Raw genomic sequence first — 20,120 nt, forward strand, 5'->3', positions numbered from 1 at the left:
TGACATAACATATTGCAGCAATAGCCATTGTATTCCCTAGAGTCTCTGCTAAATATATATAATGTTTGGGGGTTCCAAGTAATTTTCTAGCAAATAATATTGCTTTCTAACTTAAGAAACAAGTGTTGGACTTTAAGTGGTTAAATTTAGTTACAATGTTAGTTAGTTACAATGTTTCATTTTGTTTACAAACTTCGCAGACTGCCCAGATTTGTTCTTTACACACAGAAGTGTATCCCTTTGATCTAAGAAGGAAGCGTTAGTTACAATGTTTCCTGTTAAAAACTTGGCAGACTGCCCAGATATTTTCTTTTGGCAGCTGAAAGTCTCTCCACTTGTTATATGAAAGAATCAGCAAACTCTGCATTGGAGATCATCAGGGGGGTTGAATCGAGATCACGATTTTTTTAACGATTAATTGTGCAGCTCTAGCACGGTATTTGCGCAGCAATTTTTCAAACATGTTTTTTTGGAAAAAAATGTTTCATTCATTAAAAAAACAGTTAGTTAGTTAAGTTAGCACAATTTTTTTGGTATCCTAAGCGATGCTTTACATTTTTTTAGGTTACATGTTTAAAGTTACAGAGGAGGTCTAGTACTAGAATTATTGTTCTCGCTCTAACGATCGTGGCGTATGTAACCTATGTGTATCTGGCTCTGATACTACCAGTGCCTACCCAGCCACTGACTAGTATCTCTCCCCAGCCTGTCCCCACACACCCTCTTACCTGCTGACCTGTGGATGGGGGAATCACTCCTGCAGTGTTATTGTGTTCTGCCAGTGCGTACAATGATCAGTATTGCTAACTTTAGCTGGCAGCACTGATTGTTTTAAGAAAAAAAAAAAAAACAGGCTGGTTGTACTCAAGTTGATTAATAGATTGACTTGTGTAAAACCAGCTAGCCCATACATAGATTGACTATAGCTGGTCTCTGCATAATTGGCGTAATTTCAATCCATGTATGACCCGCTTAACCACTACTCAGTCCCTAAATATCCTTCCACTCCTGTACATAGTGCTCACTGTCATACTCTCCACACTCCTCTCCTGTACATAGTGCCCACTGTCATACTCTCCACACTTCTCTCCTATACATAGTACCCACTGTCATACCCTACACACTCCTCTCCTGTACATAGTGCCCACTGTCATACCCTCCACACTCCTCTCCTATACATAGCGCCCACTGTCACACCCTTCACACTCCTCTCCTGTACATAGTACCTGCTGTCATACACTTCTCTCCTGTACTTAGTGCCCACTGTCGCACCCTCCACACTCCTCTCCTGTACATACTGCTCACTGTCATACCCTCCACACTCCTCTCCTATACATAATGTTCACTGTCATACCCTCCACACTCCTCTCCTATACATAGAGCCCACTATCATACCGTCTACATTCCTCTCCTATACATAATGCCCACTGTCGCACCCTCCACACTCCTCTCCTATACATAGTGCCCACTGTCATACCCTCCACACTCCTCTCCTATACATAGTGTTCACTGTCATACCCTCCACACTCCTCTCCTATACATAGAGCCCACTATCATACCGTCTACATTCCTCTCCTGTACATACTGCCCACTGTCATACCCTCCACACTCCTCTCCTGTACATACTGCCCCATCATACCCTCCACACTTCTCTCTGGTACGTACTACCCTCTGTCATACCCCCTCACTCTTCCTGTACATACTGCCCATTGTCATACCCTTCACACTCCTCTCCTGTACATAGTGCTTTTTTCCGTACCCTTTGTACTCCTCTCCTGTACATAGTGCCCACTGTTAGACCCTCCACATTCCTCTCCCTCACCTGCACATACTTCCCACTTATATACCGTCCATACTCCTCCCCTATGTCGCTTACCCACAAAAACAGTTCTTTAAAATTATACTGAATATCCTCAATGTTACCAGCTCTAGAATGGACACACTTTTGTTAGTTCAACTAAAGGAAATATCAGTTCTCATATTTGTTCTGCCCCATTATTAGTACTCATTTAATTTTGTGATTACTACTATGATGTATAGAGGAACATCGGGGATCTCAGCTACTCTAAATATAGCACTTATATAAAAAAAGTGGCCCTGAAAATATTTTTTAAATGTTGGCAACTGTGCACTTAGGCACTGCCCAAGGGCCACCGTCCTCCGGGTCAGTAGGGGGCCCCATGAGAGGCTCCTGGGATCCTGTGATAATAAAGCGGTAGTAAACTTTCCTGACATTACTACTTTTTAGAGGCCCTGGGGTAGGTTATGCCACAATGTACAAGTATGCACAGCATATTAGCACATTAGTGTACACTTCAATTTTCAGACTGAGCCCTCCAGTGCTGCGATGAATCAGGCGGGGCCTGGACACTTCCATCTTCACCTGGTCTTCCCTCTGGGTTCTGTGCCTTTGGTCACTTGCCTTGGCTGGGCTGCATTCATGTCATTCCCACGCATTTATTTATTATTTATTACACCCCATTCACACCTCCGCGACAAAACGCCAGACGCCGGCCGCTCGTGCCGCTGGAGGGGAGAATTCCTATTGCTGTCTATGAGATGGTTCACATCTCATAGACGCCGTACACCTGTGGCATGAAAAAAAGTCCCGGACCCTTTGGCGTTCGGCCATACAAAGCAATAGGAAGGATTTGTAAAAAAAAAGTTACACTATTCGCTGCAAAATACGCCGCGTACGCGGCGTTACTTGTCGCGGAGGTGTGAATGCAGCCTAAAAGGCCCCACCAAAATCCTCAGCACCAGGCCCATGATGTTCTTAATCTGGCCCTGACTGTGACCACGCGTAGCTCGTGAAAAAATCCCAGTGCGCATGCTCAAAATTACGCCGCAAGTCGTCATTGCTTTAGACGTGAGCGTAACTTACGTACAGCCCTACTCGCGAACGACTTACGCAAACGACGTAAAATTTTCAAAACTCGACGCGGGAACGACATCCATACTTAACATTAGCTACGCCTCATACAGCAGGGGTAACTTTACACCGAAAAAAGCCTAATGTAAACGGCGTAAAAAAATGCGCCGGCCGGACGTACGTTTCTGAATCGGTGTATCTACCTAATTAGCATATTAATCGCGTAACTATACGGAAGCGCCACCTAGCGGCCAGCGTAAATATGCAGCCTAAGACACTTACGCCGGTTGGATCTTAGGGAAATCTATGCGTAACTGATTCTCTGAATCAGTCGCATAGATACGACGGCCCTCACTCAGAGATATGACGGCGTATCCGGAGATACGCCGTCGTATCTCCTTTCTGAATCCGGGCCTTGGTCTTTTTAGAATCTTGGTCTTTTTGGAATCTTGGTCTTTTTGGAATCTTGTATGGTCCAGGAGATGGCTGCTTCAGTTGTGTAGTGATGCTATTTTTTTTTTTGTACAAATTCAAAAGGTCACATTTTTTTTCCCTTTTCCATTCATTATAAAATTCATATATGCACCTGTGCACATTTTTTAGATCATTGCAATAATAGCATTTTTAATCTTTTGTCATTTATATTCAGGCACAGAAATGAAGGGATTTGGGGGAGCAGATGCTAGTGGAATTTTAAATGCAAATAAATGATGAAATATGTGGCTCTAGCATCCTGTACATGCAAGATGTCATAGCTTTTGGAAATACTCGGCTGTCATATCATTCTACTGCTGCTGGAAAAAATGATCTGTTACTCGGGAGAGAAATATTGATTATGTCATTGAAGGAATGATGATGATAGTCGAGAAATATGCCAGGATATTTGAATTCCCATCTAATGTTACAGGCTCCCGTCAATAATAACAGTAACCTTTACACTTTCGCCCACTGAGTCTACATCAGATGCTCTGTCTTTTAGGAAATTCTTCTGGTATCAGGAGTTGGAAATCTGCTTCTAAGGATTTTTATATTCTTTATTTCTTATCTATATTATGAAGCACTTGGTCTTTAGTGCAGATCCCTCTGGTGATTATTAGTCTCTTTCTGTTTGCTAAAATGGGAGCAATCCATTATTCTTACTCTCTATGACATACAGGGTGAATCCTATACTGAATTAAATGTACGTCTCTAGCCTTTGTAGCTTCTGTACTGTCTGCTATATACTGTATGGAACTCCTAAGTGATTTTTTGCAACATAAAAATACAACATGGATTTACTGAATGGGCAGCTGTCGTCTTTCATTACATTTCCTGAAATGACATATAATTAAGCTTTGAAATGCTGTACATTGCAACAAACAACCCCAGCAGTGACTATACTGAATGGTATATTGTGATAGCAAATGAAATATACAATGCCAATAGCCTAAGGTTGCTGCTGGTGCTGCTGTAGTTCTGGATGTCATGGGCTAGTAATATAACACCCTGTACAGACCACAAATCTGAAATAAGTCATGAAACAATATTGTGCAGTTCGTTTCGTACAAATTGAAAATTCGTACATTGGGAAGCATTCGAAATCAGAATTGCTATGCTTACGAATTTTACAAAATATGAAATTTTGTTGACAAATTTCAGATCTGAATTTCTTACAGAACGGGTCAAATGTTTGTTAACTTTTCGTAACAATTATGAACATTCGTTATGATGAATAAGCAAACCCAGGAAGTCAGCACAGCACAGGGATGGTGGGAGCCCCTCATAATGAGCACAGCAGGGGGAAAAAGCCCCAGGAGGATGTCAGCACAGCACAGGGATGCTGGGAGCCCCTCCTAATGAGCACAGCAGGGGTACAGCCCCAAGAGGAAGTCAGCACAGCACAGGGATTGTGGGAGCCCCTCATAATGAGCACAGCAAGGGTACAGCCCTAGGAGGAAGTCAGCACAGCACAGGGATGGTGGGAGCCCCCCATAATGAGCACAGCAGGGGTACAGCCCCAAGAGGAAGTCAGCACAGCACAGGGATTGTGGGAGCCCCTCATAATGAGCACAGCAAGGGTACAGCCCTAGGAGGAAGTCAGCACAGCACAGGAATTGTGGGAGCCCCTCATAATGAACACAGCAGGGGTACAGCCCCAGGAGGAAGTCAGCACAGCACAGGGATTGTGGGAGCCCCTCATAATGAGCACAGCAAGGGTACAGCCCTAGGAGGAAGTCAGCACAGCACAGGGATGGTGGGAGCCCCCCATAATGAGCACAGCAGGGGTACAGCCCCAAGAGGAAGTCAGCACAGCACAGGGATTGTGGGAGCCCCTCATAATGAGCACAGCAAGGGTACAGCCCTAGGAGGAAGTCAGCACAGCACAGGAATTGTGGGAGCCCCTCATAATGAACACAGCAGGGGTACAGCCCCAGGAGGAAGTCAGCACAGCACAGGGATTGTGGGAGCCCCTCATAATGAGCACAGCAAGGGTACAGCCCTAGGAGGAAGTCAGCACAGCACAGGAATTGTGGGAGCCCCTCATAATGAACACAGCAGGGGTACAGCCCCAGGAGGAAGTCAGCACAGCACAGGGATGGTGGGAGCCCCTCATAATGAACACAGCAGGGGTACAGCCCCAGGAGGAAGTCAGCACAGCACAGGGATGGTGGGAGCCCCTCATAATGAGCACAGCAGGGGTACAGCCCCAGGAGGAAGTCGGCACAGCACAGGAATTGTGGGAGCCCCTCATAATGAACACAGCAGGGGTACAGCCCCAGGAGGAAGTCAGCACAGCACAGGGATGGTGGGAGCCCATCATAATGAGCACAGCAGGGGTACAGCCCCAGGAGGAAGTCAGCACAGCACAGGGATGGTGGGAGCCCCTCATATTGAGCACAGCAGGGGTACAGCCCCAGGAGGAAGTCAGCACAGCACAGGGATTGTGGGAGCCCCTCATAATGAGCACAGCAGGGGTACAGCCCCAGGAGGAAGTCAGCACAGCACAGGGATGGTGGGAGCCCCTCCCAATGAGCACAACAGGGGTACAGCCCCAGCCCTAGGAGGAAGTCAGCACAGCACGGGGATGGTGGGAGCCCCTCATAATGAGCACAGCAGGGGTACAGCCCCAGGAGCAAGTCAGCACAGCACAGGGATGGTGGGAGCCCCTCATAATGAGCACAGCACAGGGATGGTGGGAGCCCCTCATAACGAGCATAATGAGTTGATGACTGCCATTGGATTGAATACAAATTTTCGTTAACTTTATTATGAGGGGCTCCCACCATCCCTGTGCTGTGCTGACTTCCTGGGTTTGCTTATTCATAAAAATGAATGTTCGTAATTGTTACGAAAAGTTAATGAACATTTATTATGATGAATAAGCAAACCCAGGAAGTCAGCATAGCACAGGGATGGTGGGAGCCCCTCATAATAAAGTTAACGGAAATTCGTATTTAATCCAATGGCTGTCGTTGACGACTCATTATGAGGGGCTCTCACCATCCCTGTACTGTGCTGACTTCCTCCTGGGGCTGTGCCCCTGCTGTGCTCATTATGAGGGGCTCCCACCATCCCTGTGCTGTGCTCATTATGAGGGGCTCCCACCATCCCTGTGCTGTGCTGACTTCCTCCAGTGGGTTTTACCTCTGCTGTGCTCATGATGAGGGGCTCCCACCATCCCTGTTCTGTGGTCTGCCAGGTTTGTTTGTAGCTCGTTAGTTTGTATTTCGTAATTCGTGTCCGAAATTCAATTTGGATTGAATACGAATTTTCCTTAGGTTCGTTAACTTTTCGTAACAATTCCGAACATTCGTTATGATGAATTTAAAAAGCAAACCCAGGAAGTCAGCAGCACTGCTGACTTCCTGGGTTTGCTTTTTAAATTCATCATAACGAATGTTCGGAATTTTATGAAAATTTTACGAATCTAACGAAAATTCGTATTTCGTACGAATCCAAATTGAATTTCGGACATGAATTTCGGCCAATACAGAACGGAGGGGAACGAAACTAATTTAATGACGGCGCCCATGTCTACAATATTGTGCAGTTGTGAAAATCTGTGAATGCCCAGTTATCTCGCTGTGTGTGAGTGTGTGCATTTGTGTGTATACAGTATATATGCTTACCATTAAGGTTTTATTTTTTCAGACAGTAGCTTATCTAGCTTCATTCTAAGAATGGGAATAGGGAACGAGCATGCATATCTGTGATAGCCAAATGGGAAAAAAGATTGCTTTAGACTTGTAATTATCACCCATTGTCTCTGGGCATCTTAAGACCACAGCATTTTTTTTAACATACTGCATTTCACCTGCAGGTGAATTTTTAGTTTGGGTATAATATTATTTTTCTTTTTCTCTTGTTTATAACACATCAATCTTCTATTCTTATTGCAGTGGCAGCTTTGCCAGTAGTCCGTTTGGAATATATACCTTCAGTTGGACAGCCATGGAATTCTGTGACAGAATTGAAGAATTGGATAATGCCCTTCCTCAGTCACTATGTACTGGATGTGGACAGCAACATTCCACAGAGGAAAATCATTTTTACACGTACACCGAAGAAGTGGATGATGACCTAACTTGCCACATTTGTCTTCACGCACTGGTACAACCTCTGGACACCCCATGTGGTCACACATTCTGCACCCTCTGCCTCACAAACTTCCTTATACACGAGAACTTCTGTCCTATGGATAGGAAACACGTCATGCTACAGTCCTGCAAAAAGTCAACTGTGCTAGTAAGGAACTTGCTGGATAAACTTTTGGTTGTTTGCCCCTTAAAGGAATATTGTAATGAAGTTCTTCAAAGATGTGACCTTGAGGATCACTTCCTGAACAGGTAAGTTGTATCCCACTGGCAAGTGATTCATGTTTTCTAAAAGTTTGTATGGAATTGAACAGGTTGTTAACAAGTTTCATTAATTCATTTAGAGTTACTGGGCCATCCTAGTACTTTCAGACCCTTAAACTCTTAAAGCCCATACACATGATACGAAAATCGGATGGAAAAATGTGTATGTCGAGCTGTCTACTGTTTTTCGGATCGTTAGTATGGTGCTTTCGACAGCCGATTTCGCTTTTTCGCCAGACAAAAGCTGGATGTGCAGACTATAAAAATGTTGTCGAATGTAAACTCAACGTCTGATTTTCGTTTCACTAGTACGGTTTTCTTATGAAAAAAAATCGTAAGAGCAAGACTACGCATGCTCAGAAACGAAAGAATACATACAAAACTATTCAACACATTACGTCACTTCTGACGTTGTATTCTGGCGTATGAAATTTATCGTATTGTGAGTATTCTCTTCACTTTCGAACATGAGACTAGCATGCCACAAAAAATTGGACGTTCGTCGTCCGAAAATCTGATCATATGTACGAGAATTTAGAGTACAAACAATTCAAAGCACTGTGCAATTGGTGTTTGTGCAGAAGCTGTTATGCTTTTGGTTGTGTGTATTCAAGGTGTCTCATAGAGATCAGCCTCCTACTGCTGCCTCAATGTACAGTCTAGATGAGTGATCCCTAGAAGAGGAAAGTTTTACACAATGCTTACTCTTGCCTGCAGCAAAGTGATGACATCATTGTTGAGTAGTTTTCTCTGTGACCTTCTGAAGCCTCGTACACACGACCAAGGAACTCGACGGGCGAAACACATTGTTTTCCTCATCGAGTTCCTTGTTAGGCTGTCGAGGAACTCGACAAGGCAAGTTTCTCCATTCCGGTCGAGGAAATAGAGAACTTGCTCTCTATTTGGCTCGTCGAGTTTCTCGACAGTTTCCTCAACGAAAATGTACACACGACCGGTTTCCTCGGCAAAAAAATATCTCCCAGCAAGTTTCTTGCTGGTTTTTGCAGAGAAACTCAGTCGTGTGTACGAGGCTTTAGGCAGCTTTGAGAGGTTGTGTCTTGGCACAGTCATTTGGCTGGGGCTCAGGAACTACTTAGTAAAAATAAATTGTGGCATTTGTTATACGAGTGGTTGCTGTATATTGTGACATGTTAGTAATGTTTTCATGCAGTTGTGTAAATTTACTCGTAGGCCTGCCTTTACATGTGTTGGGAGATACTAAGATTTGCTCTGTTTCTCTAAACCAGGAGTCTCCAAAATATGGTCCACAGGCCACATCTGGTCTGCTACAAGATTTTATTTGGCCAACAGCTAGGGTCAGTGGCATATACTCAATATGCACAGATTAGAGGTCAGCAGAAGCTGTCTGCGGTCTCTGCTTCTAATGTAAGGGGGACCTTTATATAAGGGGGTACTGGTGGGGTTCTTGATGTAAGCGGGGAATGAAGGGGACGCTAATGTAAAGAAGGACTCTTATGGTGACCCATATGTGTAAAGGACTCTGATGGTGACCTTTTTGTGAGGAGGACGTTGATGTAAATTGGTGATTCTGATGGGGACCCTAATATAAGGGAGGACTCTGATGGGGACCTTGATATAAAAATGTACCCTGATGTAAGGGGGACCCTGATTAAATGGGAACTCTAATAGGGTTTTTGATGTAAGGGAGGCTCTGATCAGGATGTGACCCATGTACTAAAAAGTTTGGGGATCCCTGATCTAAATGAATACAGGTATTGGTTAAGTAGTCAATTAAATTGTGTACTTTATTTTCTCAATGACAATAGGAACTAAAACTTTAGATTGGTTACAGTGAGAATCCTTTTTGTTAATTTTCACCATATTTCAGAAATCAGCTACAGGGTATTATGTAACACAAAAGTAAATTTTTAGAAAAAGGCTTCTAAATACTGTTTACAAAAAAAATTGAAATAATTGTTTCCTGGAGCTTAGCATGTACTTTCCTGTGTAAAACGCACACGTATGTCGGAAGCAGGGTCACTTTTTTGTGAGCGATTTCATAATATTACCTTTATCTTATTTATGGTTGTAATTACCTCTCATATAAGCAGACTCCTAGGAAATGTAAAATAAGCTGCTTCCTTACAGTCAGTTTATTTGTGTTTATTGCATGTTCATTACCGACAGGATGCAAGCTTGCCAAACAGATAATGCAGCAGTGTGTATACTTGTAGTAAAGGATTAGTTGTGAAGAGAAAGAATAGTGCTCACTAAAACCTTGTACCACAGAGGGATCTATGTGTGGTTTGCATGTGGTTACATTAGCGTGCTATACAACACCTGCTTTTTGTTGGGTACAGATTTTACAATGCTGCATCTATTATACTTCAAATGTACTTAAAACAGGGAAAAAAGTTTTTCCAGCAGTAATGCTCAATAGGAATTACAATGGGATCCCATTTGATGTACCTGATGGTTTCTGTTTTTTTGTTTTTTGTTTTGGATAAATTTATATCTATTCTGCATAATGCCTGCATAATACTTGTGTCTCTCTTCTATATTATATATCTGTCATACAAGTGGGGGACTCTGGTATGGGCATAACTATAAAAGAATAACCCCTATTGGAAAACCATTATATGGCCCACACTCAGGGCCGTCTTTAATGTTGATTGGACCCTGGGCAAAAAAATTCTTGGGACCCCCCATGCAATTTTTCTCTCCACCTGCTCTGAAACATACAATAAATATCAGCTAGACTTAAAATCAGTTTACTGTACCAAATCAGGCAGTGATTGCGATTGGTTGCCAGAGGTTACAGCATATCATTACCACTTACTGACTGGTTGCTAGAGGTTACAGCACACATTACGGGTCACTGATTAGTTGCTAGAGGTTACAGCACATAAATTCTTCTTGTTGACTGGTTGTCAGAGATTACTGTACAGTAATACTGCTCATTGATTGGTTGCTAGAGGTTACAGCACATCATCTCTTCACTGCAGAGGGGCATGATATACATATGAACGCCGCCTTTATTTACATATGAATGCTGCTGGCCTCAGCTATTTACATATGAATGCTGTCACTATTTAAATATGAATGCTTCAGTTATTTACATATGAATGATGGTTATTTACATGTAAACACATGGTCTGCAGGTGAGTCATCTGTACACAACAATGGGGCAGAGCTGGGCATCATTAGTAGCAGCACTTCACACTAAAATATCAGGACACAGCACAGGACCAAATCTTCAAGGGACAAGGGAATTTAAACTGGGATAGTTGGCAAGTATGAGGCAGCTGCTTTGGCCCCACAACAATGACAGGGCCCAGGGCAGCTGCCCCCTTTGCCCTCCCTTAAAGACGGCCCTGCCCACACTGCAAATTGTGCATTCATTCGAGCACAAAATTCTAGTACCAAATTGTATTGTAACAATTGAGCAAACTGCTGGCACCATATCAATTCTGTATTATAATAACAATAATCGTACAAAGATTTGTAAATATTTATATTATCCTTAAATATTTGACAAATACTATTGCTGCCTGGATTATGCATTATGCAGCCACATTTGTCTGGGCCCTCTGTTCTGGTGGGCCCCATAACCATCACATGACCTGCCATGGCTGAAAAACACCCTCTTTACCCACAGCGCCAGTTAGGCTCAAATTCTTTTTAGGCCCTATTCTAAAACCCTTATAAGAAAATAAATTTCCATTTAAAATCTAACTTCCTCTATGTGCATGTTCTTTTGCTGAGTAAATAACTGGGATTGTTTTTAAGCCCAGGTTCACACTGGGCTGCAGGAGTTTCTTTAGTATCCTATACATTTTGGATATACTTTGCTTTAAACTAAGGGGAGAGCAAAAAAACTCTCTATTTTCCTTGTGTGTCCTTTTCCCCTTAGCGGTTGTGGCAATGATTGTGTAAAATGCTGTGATTGAGTGTACCTCCATGTATCTATATTCACCCATTTTTGTGCGATTTCCTCATACTTACCTTTCATTACATCATGTAGAAGTATTTATTTTTTTGCCCATCTAGTGAAATATATGTATTCCTCTTTCCCTGGCTTAAATTAGTTTGTGCCCAATATCGATAATAGTGGTGAATTATGGTCCCAGTTGTGCATTCTTCCTAAACCATCCCAAATTTTAAAAGTGTTTCTGGTTAGTGGATTTGTACTATTAGCTAATTCTTGTTGCTGCCTTGGTATCCAAACCATCTTCCCTAAATCTACCTTACTTTGTGAAATCTCCATATTTACCCAGCTTCTCCCCTCTTTATTATGAATCCACTTTAACATTCGAGAAATACAAATCGCCTGATAGTATTTCTCGAAATCTGGGGCTGCTGATCCTCCCAATCTTTTTTAGCTTTTGCCAATATTGCATATGCAATTCTGGGCCGTTTATGTGCCTAGATATATTTTAATATCATTGATCTTAGTTTCTTAAAATAGTCCTGGGATAATGTTATTGGAATCATTTGGAAAATATAGGTCAACCTTGGTAAAATATTCATTTTAAAGTGTTAATTCTTCCTGTCCATGAAAGGGGTTTATATCTCAGGTTCTCCAAGTGTTCTTTAATTTTATTGAGTGCTGGTATATAATTGGCCTTGAACATAGTCTCTACGGATGCAGTCAGTTTTATTCCCAGATACCCCAATCCCTCCTTACACCATACAAAGGGGAATTTAGGTCGGATCGCCCACTGTTCCTCCCTTGAGATAGTAATATTCAAAATCTCAGATTTAGACATATTTATTTTAAAGTTAGTCAGTTGAGAGTCAGAAGAGTGAATAACTTAAAGCGAAACTGCAGGAATTATCTTTTTCCCCAAACTTACAGTGGTCCAACTTGGATTATATCCAGAGGGTAGGGATGTGGAAAATTGCTGTAGTATTGCTGTTTAAAGGTGCTCCCCTCTGCAGACTGACCATAGGGAGTTGCTCGCTTGACACCATCCTCATTTGGAGAATGTATTTTTTTTCAATGAATACAAGGCATTATTTTATTGGTTAAAGTAGAGATTGTGATGTCATCCTTACCTTTATTTCATTACTTCTAGTGAGACAACATATCATAGTGATGGGCTTATAGAAATGTGTGGGGGGGCCCAAAGTATAAGCAAGCTCTGATACATCCTGGAAATATTGAAGCTGTACCTGTCATACCAGCCCAGCATTCATCCAGCCATAAAATTGTATATTACTGGCTGCTGCAGGTATATGGACCTCCAAACACCTGTATTTATACCTGCAGCAGCCTTTTTTTTTACTTTAGACATGCAGCCATTTCATAGAAGGTACACCATTTTAAGATTATTTATAGATGGATTATTATTACTACACAGATATGGTAACAATAACACTGTTAAAATAACAGAAATGTATAATATCTTAATTGTTGCAAAACAATTGATAGTCATTCAAGCATTGTCATAAATGCAATCACAGTTCTTACTGGCAATTAGTACTTGGTCGGTGTCCAAGGTTCATTTATAAACATACAAGCTGCTTTCATGTCATTGAACGTGACCCAATGACATCAATGTGCTTTGTATGCCAGTGCCACTGTTGGCATGCTCACTAAATGTAGGACCTTTAATAGATCAGAATGAACAGCAGAGATGCACTTGGAAGCAGCAAACTATTCATTTTTAATAATAAAAAAAAAGATTCTACAGTGTTTTGGTAGTATATGAGGGTGGGTGGGGCAACTATTTATGTTACAGGGAGAAATCGGCTACATCTGGTATAGGGGTACCAGCTCCTTTAAATGAACAGGATGTTTTGGGAAAAAATGTCCCAAACCTGCAATCTGGCAGTACTGCATTTACCAGAATGCAAAGTATGTTTGTAAGCTTTGTGCATGGACGTGAGCACCTAGGATTTTAGTAGCCTGAATATATTCTAAGGTTGAGTCTCATAGCAGGACTAGGGTACCCATTTATTTATATCACTATTTCACCAAGTTTGGCAGTTTGGTCATGTCTATGGCAATAAACAAGCATGGATTATTTGTCAGTAATGGCTTTTACTTGCAGTTTAACTGTGGTAGCCATGGTGGTCCAGGAGGCTTCATGTACATGAGACGTTTTTACAACCTCCCCTGAATGATTTAACTTGACAGATAGTAACCCATGTTTAAAACGTCTGTTTGCATGCCCAGTTTAGCAGCATTTTTTCGTGTTTGCATTTAGAAGCGTTTCTAAAAAAGCGTTAAAATAGGCAAAAATTATAAAAAGTCTGTAAACGAAACGTGGCTAAAAGCGAGTTAGGCCCTTTTCACACTACAAAATAAATCCGTTTTAATAATCCGTTTTAAAATCCGTCAGATAATGTTAAAAAACGGAAGTTATACGTCCTTTATAAAATATCATTAAAGTCTATGGGATTTTTTTATGTTCCGTAAAGATCCGTAATAGTCCGTTATAACATACGGACGTTAGTTATAACGGAATATGTGACGGGTCTTGCACTATTTTTTGTCAATTTTTTGTCCGTTGCAAGTAACGGATATATTAACGTCCGTTATATTTTAACATTGAAGTCTATGGCACATGGACGTTAGTAAATGTCTCCGTAAATGTCTGTTATGTTAACGGACGTTAATTTTACTGAGCATGGATATTCAGGGGAACCCCGCTGTCAATTTAAAACAAAAATGACGTGCGGTTCCCGGTAAATATCCATAACCAGACCCTTCAGGTCTGGTATGGATATTCAGGGGAACCCCGCCGTCAATTTAAAACAAAAGTGACGTGCGGTTCCCGGTAAATATCCATAACCAGACCCTTCAGGTCTGGTATGGATATTCAGGGGAACCCCGCCGTCAATTTAAAACAAAAATGACGTGCGGTTCCCCCTAAATATCCATAACCAGACCCATTATCCGAGCACGTTGACCTGGCCGGCCGCAGAAAAGAGGGGGGGACAGAGTGCGGCCCCCCCTCTCTCCTGAACCGCACCAGGCCACATGCCCTCAACATGGGGAGGATGTCCCCATGTTGATGGGGACAAGGGTCTCATCCCCACAACCCTTGCCCGGTGGTTGTGGGGGTCTGCGGGCGGGAGGTTTATCAGAATCTGGAAGACCCCTTTAACAAAGGGGACCCCCAGATCCTGACCCCCCCCCTGTGTGAAATGGTAATGGGGTAAACTGTACCTCTACCATTTCACGAAGGAAGTAAAAAGTATTGTAAAAAAAACACACTGACACAAAAGAATAAAGTCCTTTATTAAAAAAAATAAAAATAAGTCCAGCGCTGAAAAATCCACTCGTTCCCGGCTTCCTGTGTTGTCCTGATCCAGCGACGGGTGCGGGTGATCTCCCGCGATGAGAAGATCCAGCGTCGGGTGATCTCCGCTCCGGCGATGTGAAGATCCATCCATCCGGCGCAGCAGCATCCCGGACCTCCTCTCACCGCTGGGCACAGCCTAGCGAATGAGCGGCTGAAGCTGTGACATTTCTTATATAGAGGAGGCAGAGCCACCCGTCACGTGACCCTGCCCCCTCTGACGTACCTCTGCTACATCACTGGGGAAGACCAAGAAGAGGAAAGGTCTTTCCTCTTCTTGGTCTTGTACGAGGCCTATGTCCATTTTTTATCCATCCGTTTTCAGATGAAAAACAGACATACACGTATCCCTATGGGATAGCGGGTGTCAGCGGATGAACATTTGCTGACATTCAGTCTCATCGGTGTCTGCTATGCTCCGTTTCTGCAGACGGAGGAAAATCCTATTTTTCCATCCGTCTGCGGATCGGGTGGACACGGACAGACGGCCCGTGTTCATCCGATCCCCCTATAGAGAAGAGCGGATCTGACAGGACAGTCCCTGCACAGTGTGCAGGGACCGCCCTGTCATCTGCAATCTCAGCGGGGATCATGGAGCGATCCCCGCTGAGCAAGTGGTTGTTAAAGGAACGGATCATCATGGGAATCCGCCTGTGTGAAAGGACCCTAAAGCTGTTTGGGTAATGCATGACTGTATCTGCGTTTTAGGTGCGCTTTAATTGACTTCTAATAGACTGTGTATTTTCTGAATGTGTATCAAAGATTCAGCATGCAGGATGCGCCATTTAATAGAAGTCAGTGTTCTTAATGCCCGGGAGACAATCGGCCCATAACTCATTTACAAGCCTGTCCCTGAAGTCCATCATGGAATCTCAAAAGTCTTACATTTGATGATAAAAATAGTTGTCAGATTGAAAAGTCTGTTGTTTATGTGGACCAAAAACAGTATAATAAATATCTGTCTTCTAACAATAGCACCATGATCATACCAAACCATTCTACCATTTAAATTGTCCAACAGTGCCATGCACACACAATGATAGCAGCATTGCTGCCAACACATTAATACGTGAGAAACATAATATGTTACAGCACTTACAGGGGTTGTAAAGGTTCATTTTTATTCTATGAATAGGTTCCTTTAAGAGAATGCATTGTTGGTTCACTAACCTTTTCCTTCGATTTCCCTTCTAAATGTTTTTTTCTTTGTTTTCTTTGTCTGAATTTCTCACTTCCTGTTCCTCCTCAGTAAGCTGTTCTGGCTGACTAACCCCAATGGATGATGGGGGCAAGCTTTCTGAGGAGAAACAGGAAGTGAGAAATTCAGACAAAGAATAAAAAAACATTTAGAAGGGAAATCAAAGGAAATGGTTAGTGAACCAACAATGCACTAGCTTAAAGGAACCTATTTAGAAAATAAAACATTTAACATTATTGCATTGCTGTTAAGAGTGATGCAGAAATCAGATAGGATTTTTTTTTAATCTTGTGTTTGCAGGTATTCTGAGAATTCTGCATCATTGTTTCTGTTGTACCTTCAAGCCAATTCCCTTTGCTCCAGTTTCGGATTGCTTAAGACTTGTCCTGTACTTTTCATATTAATGTTATGTTTTCATACCATACCCATGGCAACAACTGAGTAGTTACTGTGTCATCTGACTATCATTTAACATCTATGAATAACCTTAAGTGGATATTTCATTACAGGTTTTCCAGAGCAGATGTAGCATGTTGTATAAAGGTGTTAAACCTTGGTTGTGTAGAATTGTTTCGGTGCGTAGCTATTATCTATGCCAGTATCATTGTGATATTGTTAATTTGACCCTATTAATTAGAATAAGGCTTAGGTTGTGAGTAGATCCATACCCAATCTCTACACTATCATATACTATATGTGTAATACAGTAAGTTAATGTATTTTCCAAAGTCTTTCTTTTTTTCTTCTACTAAAATGATCCTCGATGATCCTGCTAGTAAGGTTCTTTTCCAGGCTCTTCCTGCTATGGGGTGACAACTGTTTCCCAGTTGTGCTCTTGTGTTATCCTGTTGCATGTGCTCTCAAGAGAGACAACATGCAGCTATGATGACCACTATATGTGGGCACATTACAGAGTTGCCACCATCACTAACAATAATGTGTAGCTGATGCTGGAGTGTGTGCATATAGACAGAAAATTTCTAAAAAAAGACCGGACGAGAACAGCAGCACTAACATGCACAAAAAGTTTAAAGGAAGATGTAACGGTCACCACCGTTTACGACCTTCCATCAACCCACGACAGCTTATCTGACACTCGAACCAACAGGACCCGATCCATCCCATTTCCCAGAATAACCGAGACTTGCTCTGTGTTCTGGTTTCAAATGTATGAACACTTTTAATGGTTAGCTCTCAAGTTTATATACAGTTTTCAAGGCATGTAAGGAACAATCAAACTCTCCACCCACACATCACACCCTGGGGGGCTTCAATACACCTTCAGATGGCTAATTACTAAACATTCCAGACATTTCGGCGCCGGTCTATAATTAACATGACCTAATCACTGCACCTGAGAAGTCACATTCCTTCATTAACAGAATTTAAACAAAACGCCATCACACAATGATTTTCTCTCAATCCACATCATTAGACAGACGGTCTGTCTCCGACAGAAAGGTATTCACACCTGAGCATCAATAGGCTTTACACAGTGTTATCACACAATGAAAGACCTTTCAAGAGCCAGCCTCACTAGCCAGGGCTAAGCATTGAATGAGTCATTATTGACCAGTAGGGTCAGAATATTCTTTGCAGACATTAAGGAATATATTATAGATTACTGTCTATGCTAAAACAATCCAACATATGTCCCTTATCTCCTGGCACAATCTGTGCCCAAAAGTCACTCCTGTTACAGAAGATGATAAGTTTTATCTAAAATTCATTAATTCGTTCAGTATTAGGTCAGTAACTGACTTTGTTTTTAGGAGAATGATAACTAATGTTTATGAGTATTAAAAGATGTTATAAAGATTTACCAAAATAACAAATGGTGAGTTGCGTTCTTATAATTTTATGTAGTTTCAACCTAAAAATATTACACAGCTTAAATAAACAGCATGTATTTTAGTGTTGTGCCCTTCTTCTTTTATTCCTAATTGGATTTCCCACACCTATAGGTTCCCTGAATTCAGCCACATTTCTTATTGTATCTTATGGCTTAATGCTGTATTTAAATCTAAAACATTGGCGTGTGGAGATATTGCAGCCTTTGTCCTGGCAAATTGTGAGACAGGTCCACTTTTAATAAAAAGTGCTATTTCCCCCTCCTTACTTTAACTAAGAAACCTCCCACCATGCTGCTTACCTAACTCAGCATGATAGCCACATCCTTCTCTGTTGCTTGTAGAAATTCTTTACACAATAGATTCTTCTTGGATCTAGGTAAACTAAGGATTCATAAATTTATTCAAGAGCAAGTATGTACATGGTGTTTAGTTAAAGCTTTAGTTTAGCCTTAACCCCCTTAGCGGTATCCCCGAGCGTGACTCGGGGTGGTTTTTCAATGCTATTATCGGTATCCCCGAGTCACGCTCGGGGTAGCTGTGCAGAGCGTGCAGCGGCGCGGCTTACCTTCTCGCAGCATCCACAGACAAGTTACTCACCTTGTCCCTGGATCCTGCGATGCATCCCCACTGTGTGAGCGAGCGGGCCTTAGCTCGATTCACAGTGTCCCCGTGTGCTGCCGATCTCCGTTCCCTGCAACGTTACCACGCACAGGGGCGGAGAACGGCGCCAAATTCAAAAAAGTAAACAAACACATTACATACAGTATACTGTAATCTTATAGATTACAGTACTGTATGTAAAAAATACACACACCCCTTGTCCCTAGTGGTCTGCCCAGTGCCCTACATGTTCTTTTATATAATAAAAACTGTTCTTTCTGCCTGCAAACTGTAGATTGTCCATAGCAACCAAAAGTGTCCCTTTATGTCAAAAATGGTTTTAGAGCAGCTAGAAAACAGCGATAATAAATTATAATCACTTGCAGAATTGTGCGATATCAATTTGTGGGGAAATTCGTCATAAAAAAATAAAAGTAATGACAGCGACAATTCTGCAACTGAGCAAATTTCAGTGATTTTGAGTTGATTACATTATTGAATAATTTTTATTATAATTATATTATTATTTGTTATAATTATTTATAGTTATTTATTATATTATAATTTTGTTTTTAAAAAAAATCATACCCGGGATGCCTACTAGACTCTTGTTTGGTCAGATTTAAATGAGTTATTCCTAAGAATTGCAGGCCTACAGTATAAAACGCCAAATTTCCTTGCAAATAATTGTACCGCTTTTGGTACGTAATTCCAGACAGAATCATACCGCCAGGGAGGTTAAGCAAGGAGGTTGATTAAAGCTAAATCAAATTTTAGCTCCCTCTAGTGACCAATTTATAATTTTCTATTTTTAAAACAATTAGAAAAAACATGGACTCCTAAGCATTTAAAAATGCAAAAGTCACTTTAAAAAAGAAGATCTAAACACAATAAGCTTTAACATGGTAATAACGTTTCAAGTAATTTGCACTATTAATCTGCAGCTGTTATTAAAATATTACATGGTGATCCCACCATGAAGGTCCTTGTTCGGGTACTTCTTTTCGTGTTGTGACCATGCTCTGTCCCTCAGTCTCTCAGTTGTGCTCCTGCATTTTTACCCTACAGACTACAAGTGGTTGTTGCAACACATTACAGCATGGTTCACTGTTGTCACTATCAGGAAACCATCCTGTGAATTGTCATGCAGCCATTGCAGGTATGCATGTAGTCAGAATTTGGCTGCAATAAGGCTGCAGGAAATGTGCAACACTGTAACACAAAAAATGTAAAAAAGGAAAACAGTATTTTATTGTTAAAAATTATTGTGTTTATAATATTCAGTGCTTTAGCAGTATGCAGGCCAGACTGCATGCTCAAATTGAGATCTAGTATGGGTTTTGGGTGGCTCACACTTTTTTATTTTATTTTTTGCATGGGGGTTCCGCATTAAAATTCATACCAGACCTGTAGGATCCCTCCAAAAAAAAAACCGCAAGGGACAACTCCCTATAAATTCATATTCTTGAATCAAAGGGGACCCCATGT

The 20,120-nt window shown here is 41.7% G+C and overlaps 1 protein-coding gene across 2 annotated transcripts in view; it reads left to right on the forward strand.

The window, feature by feature from the left end:
- Positions 1-20,120, forward strand: part of LNX1 (ligand of numb-protein X 1) — a 282,181-nt gene that overhangs the window by 21,561 nt on the left and 240,500 nt on the right. For both annotated transcript variants that reach the window (XM_040334850.1, XM_040334851.1), the window contains exon 2: positions 7,252-7,698. In XM_040334850.1, the coding sequence (XP_040190784.1) occupies positions 7,304-7,698 (395 nt within the window). In that variant the 5' untranslated portion in view covers positions 7,252-7,303. The remainder of the gene's footprint in view (positions 1-7,251; positions 7,699-20,120) is intronic.

This window comes from Rana temporaria, chromosome 1 (assembly GCF_905171775.1).
Source record: "Rana temporaria chromosome 1, aRanTem1.1, whole genome shotgun sequence".
Lineage (NCBI taxonomy): Eukaryota > Metazoa > Chordata > Amphibia > Anura > Ranidae > Rana > Rana temporaria.